At 36.9% G+C, this 7,623-nt stretch overlaps 1 protein-coding gene across 4 annotated transcripts in view; it reads right to left on the bottom strand.

Moving 5' to 3' along the window:
• Positions 1-7,623, bottom strand: part of LOC143019524 (VWFA and cache domain-containing protein 1-like) — a 124,687-nt gene that overhangs the window by 93,912 nt on the left and 23,152 nt on the right. For 3 of the 4 annotated variants that reach the window (XM_076175210.1, XM_076175212.1, XM_076175211.1), the window contains exons 2-4: positions 7,132-7,301; positions 3,762-3,824; positions 1,514-1,624 (exon numbers count right to left, since the gene is read on the bottom strand). In XM_076175210.1, the coding sequence (XP_076031325.1) occupies positions 1,514-1,624; positions 3,762-3,824; positions 7,132-7,301 (344 nt within the window). The remainder of the gene's footprint in view (positions 1-1,513; positions 1,625-3,761; positions 3,825-7,131; positions 7,302-7,623) is intronic. The other variant, XM_076175213.1, reaches the window with a different exon arrangement.

Here is a 7,623-nt window from a genome sequence, read left to right as displayed (position 1 = left end):
TATCTATCTATCTATATATATATATATATATACATAATGTATATATATGTATATATATATATATATATATATATATATATATATATATATATATACATATATATATATATATATATATATATTATGGGAAAGGTGGAGGGGGAAACACGGGTCTTTATCTGATTATCGAGTTTATTCCTGACCGGTTTCGCTTACAATAGCTTCTTCAGAGGAGTGTTACTCTGGGTCGAAGTTGGCAGTGTATATAATGAGTCAGGCCAACTTTGACCAAGAGTAACACTCCTCTGAAGAAGCTATTGTAAGCGAAACCGGTCAGGAATAAACTCGATATTCAGATAAACAACCGTGTTTCCCCCTCCACCTTTCCCATAATTTGTACCAATGTCTCTACATATATATATTTATATACATATATATATTTATATACATATACATATACATATACATATACAGTACATATACATATACATATATACATATATACATATATATATATATATATGTATTTATATATATATATATATATATATATATATAAAGATATATATATATATATATATATATATATATATCTGTCCCATGTAATAAATTCTATACCTGTACAATGCCCCTATGGATCAGCAGCACATACTCATCTTTTTTAAATATAGATATGAATATTCATAAAACATTTTATCTTAACTCTAACTATTCCTCCCTCTCACTTTCAGTCTTCCCTTTTTTCTTTCTTTCTTTATTTATTTTTTCTAAACTAGGGTACATCCTGATTTTGATGGAAAAAAATAAACTAATGGAGAAGTATTTACTTCTTATGAATATTCTTAATAAAATAATACCTAAACTACAACATTAACATTCCCTATTCCAAAACATAAAATAACCAGAGCTAGGCACTTGTGTTACTAATGCACTCTCTGGTGGTAACACACCCAACTCTGCAAATTAGGGCATTTCTTACCCATATCAAATAAATTAGAGTAAATTTTGTACAGATTGACCTCTTATTAACAGACTAAAAGGGGGGTAACGGTGTCCTTTGATGTGAATAATCCATTGATTTGTAATGATTTTTGGGTGGCATAGTGATTGCACATCACTAAACAACAGCACCAAAAACACAGCGAAAACACCGCAAACACAGCTAATTAACGTCCGTTAATGAGAGGTCAATCTGTACATACATGTATGCATACACCTAAAGACACTCTCCCCTTTATATGGGAGTTGGCCAGCCAAGGCATGCACCCACCCATCACCCATTTCATTCCTATCCAAAGACTCATGTTATTCTTAGTAAATTAGTTCATAATTTAGAATTACTAAATCAGGGCATACTTCACTCCTATTAAATTGGGACATATTTGAAGAAAATTACTAAAATAAAGAAATTTTGTTCCTATCTAAATGAGGTATCTCTTATACAATGGCTAAATTAGGGTGTATTTTACTTTTATTATTATTAATTTATTTATCTATTCATTTTTATTTATTTATTTATCATTTGTGTACTCACTTCAGACACTTTCACTTGCTTGAACTCATCCCAAGTATCTTGAATGGCATCTTGTAAATGGCGAACTGCAACTATGTGCTCTGCAAAGATTTTTCTCAAGTGCAAAGCTTTCTGAAGGGAAAAAATAAAAATGCATTAAACAAATATACTGTGCATACACCTAGATCTTTTAATCCAATACTTGCCAATCACCATCTGTGTGGATGTTTAAGACCAAGATTCCATTTTGGGAATTGGTGGTGTTTTATATCCTGGGTCACTTCCCAAAGTGGGTTTATATCCTGGGCTATTTCCAAAAGTGGGTTTATGTCCTGGGGCACTTCTCAAAGTGGGTTTATGTTCTGAGCCCAAACATCTACACAAGTGGCAGTTGACAAGTGTTGGATTAAGAGACCTTGGTTACATACTTATATAGATTCATACACACACATATATACATACACATTTTAATAAACAGCTCACTCAAAGAAGGAAAGATACCCAAGGACTGGAAAAACGCTAACATTGTACCAATATATAAAGGAGGAAACAAGGAAGAACCCACCAACTATAGGCCAGTATCACTAACAAGCACTATAGCCAAAATTTGTGAGAAAATAATCAAGAATAGATGGGTAAAACATCTGGAAGACAACAACATATTAAACCCAAGACAATTCGGGTTCAGACAAGGAAGATCATGCACCACAAACTTAATATGCTTTTACTCAAGACTAATAGACATAGTGCAAGAAAGAAATGGATGGGCTGATTGTGCATTCCTAGACTTGCAAAAAGCCTTTGACAAAGTACCACACAGAAAATTACTAAAAAAAACTGGAACACATAGGAGGAATACAAGGAAACCTACTAAAATGGATGGAGGACTTTCTGACTGGTAGAAAGATGAGAGTAGTGCTCAGAGAAAAATATTCAGATTGGAAAGAGGTGATCAGTGGAGTACCGTAAGGATCTGTACTGGCACCAATAATGTTTGCTATCTATATGAATGACATGGACGAGGATGTGAACTGCTACATGAGCTTCTTTGCTGATGACGCCAAACTGTTAAGGAAAGTAGAAACTGATAAGGACTGTGAAGCACTGCAAGAAGACCTAAATAGGGTATGGAACTGGAGTCAGAAATGGGAAGTGGACTTTAATACTAAGAAGTGTAGCATAATGGAGTTTGGAAAAAGCAAAAACAGAATATCAGGAAAATATACAATTGGAACCAAGGAAGTAAAGAAAGTAGGATCCGAAAAAGATTTGGGTGTAATTATCACGAACGACTTGTCCTATGATATACAGATTAAAAATATAGTCGGGGAGACTTACAACTTGCTAAGATCAATAAAAGTGGCATTTACATACTTGGACGAAGACATGATAAAAAAAATATTGGTTACATTGATAAGGCCTAGATTAGAGTATGTGGCGACATTGTGGTCCCCCAGTACCAAAAAGAATATAAAGAAAATAGAAAGAATCCAAAGAGCAGCTACAAAAATGGCACCTGCACTTGCAAACCTATCATACGAGGAGAGATTGGCTAAACTGGAATTACCGACACTGGAGCAAAGAAGAGAGAGAGGTGACCTATTGACCATCTACAGAATCATGAAAGGCACAGAGATACTTGATAGAGAGAACTTACTTAACTGGGACAAAAGAAACACAAGAGGACATGGTAAGAAAATAAAAAAACATAGCTATAGAAGAGAACTGAAGAAAAACAGTTTTCCACATAGAGTTTTGGACACTTGGAACAAACTGGATAATGAAATAGTATGCGCAAAAACCATTCATGAGTTTAAAAACAAACTAGACACTGCGAGATACAATGGCGGGACAACACGAGCATAGCTCCCCTTCCCGCAAAATACAACTAGGTAAATACAGTTATTCTCTACTGACACCTATCTTTTGTCCTCTCCATTGCCTGCTCAACAGACATTTCTCTTGTACAGTGAACAAAGTAGGGAAGGGAATAAATTTGTCTTAATTTTGTTTTAATAAACTTCCCTTCAGTGGGATATATCAAACTTAGTATTTCTCAGCAATAACATCCTTGGAGACAATAAGGCACCAGAGAGGTGGAATCAAAGAGGTGGTAAAGGAGAGAGATTTAAGCATAAGTGGAAGAGTGGAGAGAGAGTAAAAATTAAAATTGCAATTCATTTCTGAGTGGAGGTAAATCACAAACCATAAAATAATGTCATGTGACTTATGGCCTATAATGGTATCACTAAAATGGATAAAGGCTTACCGAAAGCAGAAGCAGTTGGCCCTCTTCTTTGTCTTCAACGTATCTTAGCATCTCCATTCGTTCCTGTCAATCATGGTGATAATAACAATAATAATAATATTAACAGTAATGATAATAATAATAACAATAATAATTCTGGGCATTTAAGAACTCTGTTCTATCATAGGGATAGGTGAATGTATAGTATTGGTATGTGTCATACACACACACACATACATATATATATATATTACTACTGATATCACCATTACCAGTACAAGCAGGGTCAAATGTGTTATATATGCTATGGATTATTTGGTTTACTTGATGTTTTGAGGTCCTTCCACACAGTCACCATGGTCCACTGCTGCTGCCAGATCTGGTGACTGTCCAAAATGTCCTCTTAATCTGGTATGGTGTTAGAGGTCCTACATTTGCTGGTGCAGCCCAGTACAAGGGGCTCATCCAGCACAGATTTTAGGAATTTGTCTAGGCTAGTTTTTAATTTGTCCACCAGGCAACAAGTGATGTTCCTCACATTTTTGGACAGTACATTAAAGATTCTAGGCCTATCATATGACAGATGACACCAGCAGGGTCTCTGGATGGTAGATTCCTTCTGGTGCATTTGCATCCTGTCCTCTCATTAGATGTGGACTGCAGGAATCCTGAGACTGTAGGATTAGGCACTTGTTGCTCCAGGACCTTCCATATATAGATGGCCCTATATCTGTCCCATCTCCTTTGCTGTGAGTATTGCTCTAGCTCCCTCAAGCAGTCCCAGTAGTCAAGGTCCCTCAGCTCTGCTATTTGTCTGGTATAGGACCTATGGACTGCCTCCAGCAGCTATATGTCACTCCTATGAAGTGACTACAACTGACAACAGTAGTCCAGTAAGGGCTATACTAGGGCATTCCATAGGGTCAGCATTACTTGTGGCAAAAGCCCTGAGGACCCATCCATCCATACCTTTGGCTCTCGTCACTGCCTCCTAGAATGTTGTTGGAATGGGCAGTTTTCACTTTGGGTGACACCTAGGCATTTGATGTGTGGACGTGGGGTGATGCTCTGTCTTCTTTCAGTACATATTGAAGTTGTTCTTTATAGTTTGATCTGAGCCATACTTTAGCATTTCAAATTTTCTCTTGTGAAAGGTTATATCACTTCTTTTGGCCCAGGCATATACTGCATCAAAGTCTTGCTGTAGGCAGGACACTTCTTCACTTGTTACAGGGTGGCTTATTCTTGTGTTGTCACCAAAAGAGAAGAGATTGGGAGCTTCTTAAACTTGTGCCAATATCCATGTGAAAAAAAGAGGACACAGAACTGAGCCTTGCAGCACTCCACTGATGACATCTAACTTGTGGCTGTCTGCACATGTCCTATGAGGATATTGTGTAGCCACTTCTTCTGTTTACTTGACTTTGTGGAACAGAATGCCATGGTTGACTTTGCCAAATGCTTTTGTAAAATCAAAGAACATAACATCCATGTTCCTTCTCTCGGCCAGGTTTTAAAGAACCCAGTAATAGTGTACCAACAGTTTGAAGAGAGAGGATCTTTCCTAAAGTCATGTTGGCTGGCACTGTGGTGACTTTGGTTCTCTAGATACTCAGTAATTTTGTTTCTGGCACATTTCTCAAAAACTCTTATGAGGTTCAATGTAAGGGCCACTGGTCTGTAATTTTTGGGTAGTGTCTTGTCTCTCCCCTTGAAAACTGGGCTTACTGTATTTCTTTAGTTGTTCTGGTATTATACCTGTGTCCACAGAACATCTCCATAGTTTGTGCACAGGATGGGCTAGCTCTCTGCTGCATTTGAAGAGTAGAGTGGTTGGTGCCCCATCAGCTGAACTTGTTCTTAGCTCCTTAATAGCTGTCATATCTTCTTTCATGAAGTCTATGCCAGTGAGTTGTGCATCTTCATGTGTGGTTTGATTAAAAAATGTGGTTGGATTGCTAATTACAGATTGTGCTTGTGGTGTAAGAACATAAGAATAAAGGAGACTGCAAGAGACCATAAGGCCTACACTAGGCAGCTCCGTATCCATCACCACCTGTCATCCCCATCCATGAAGTTGTCTAATTGTTTTTAAAAACAACTGATAGTTTCAGCGCTTACTACATGGTTACTAAGTTTATTCCATTCATTGACCACCCTATTAGTAAACCAATTATTGCCTATTTCCTTCTTCTGCTATATTACTGCAGTAGTATTTCACAGGCTTGTTGTGTCTTCAGTCTTCACCAGTCCAATCTGAGTTTTTGCCCTGGATAATGTTTTGCAACAGCTAGAAAGGTACTTTAGATCATTTCTGTTTTCTATTGCTTTGTTCTCTTCCATTCTTTGATTTCTACGAGTCTTTGATTTTCTGTTCAATCATCTCTTTTTTAGCTGTAATATTAGGTTTTTTTTTCCGAAGTGCACATCTACACGATATAGCATTAGAAAATTAATTGTTAATTTTGTATATTATAATACATCAACGTAATATTCGTTTCTCTTGGTGGAAATCAATAACAAAAAACCTTGCTTAAAACAAATATACTACCGAACGAAACTGCAAGCATTGAATCAAGATATCTGTCTAGTCCAGTCAAGGTAATTCAGAAGATACTCTCACGTTGTGCACCGGGTGTTCTCCAACTCCAGGTGACGTTAATAAGCGCTGTTATAAAGACAATTGGCCTTCATGCTATGCAATAACTCTATTCCCTGCAGCCCGATCAAATACTTAATCAGGCCGTCAGTATTCGTGACGACGATCAGGATGATCTTTAGAACTACAGGTACAGCATTACTAAATACAGCTTAGATTAGGTATGTTAGGTTAGAATAGACGAATTTATCGTCCTTTCATTTCTTCGACCTCGGCATCTGTCAAAACAAACATGTTGTATCATTCACCCGCCGCGCTTTCGTTCGTTAGTAAATCGGTTTTAGCAACTTTTTTGTTATCAACTTCCAAGAAAAATGTATATTACAATGTTGTATCATAATTAACAAAATTATAGATTTTCTATTCCTATATCGTATAGGTGTGCACTTCTAAAACTTTACCCAGTATTCAGTTTCCTTGCTTCATCATTTCATGGTGGGTTTTGTTTGGCTGTTTGTTCAGTGCAGTTCTCTGTATCATGAGTATTTTTCTATCTCATAGGATGGCACTGTGCTTGTGCTTTCTTCCGCTTACTTTAGCTGCGATATGTGGCTAGCATGTTCACAGTAGTCTGGAATAGATGGTCTCCAACATTTTGTCAGGATCATCTCACACCTGGATTTGACCCGTCAATACTACCTATACTTCGTTGGTATGGTATATTTAACTCTTATACTACTATTAATATCATCGTGCTTTTACTTTCACACCCCAACATTCGTTCTTTTTCACCTTCATATTCTTGTGCTGAATGCCGTTGTTGATGGTGCTAAGGAGGAACTTATTAACATTCCACCATGGAATGTCCTCCTCCGCCAATCTGTTGGCATCTGCCCCGGGCGCGGTCCACGTCAGGGGTAGTATGCAGGCGAGAAATAGCAGCAAATGAAGGAAGGCCATCCCTGGGGGTCAGTAAAAGAGTTGGGTAGCAAAAGTTTGAGTTAGTATTTATATCATGCAATGCTCAAAAGGACGAAAATTATGTTTTTTTCTTTTTTTAAGATGTTGTCCTGCGGTTATTGCCTATTTTGTTTAGCTTAAAAGGAAAAGAAAATTTAAATAGGTATTAAATAATGGAGCTTCATCGGCCAAGAAGATCAGTTTCTCTGAAAGAATGTTATATAAATAGAATAAACTACCGCCGGATATGAAACGATGGAAAACAATAAATACCAAGTTTATATACATTCATCGTGATCAAACATTATATAATCACGTACCAAT

The sequence above is a fragment of the Oratosquilla oratoria genome, chromosome 37 (genome assembly GCF_046742065.1).
Source record: "Oratosquilla oratoria isolate Oo_2021 chromosome 37, ASM4674206v1, whole genome shotgun sequence".
Lineage (NCBI taxonomy): Eukaryota > Metazoa > Arthropoda > Malacostraca > Stomatopoda > Squillidae > Oratosquilla > Oratosquilla oratoria.
The sequence above is the reverse complement of the archived record's forward strand: the minus strand, read 5'-3'. Positions and strand labels throughout refer to the sequence as shown.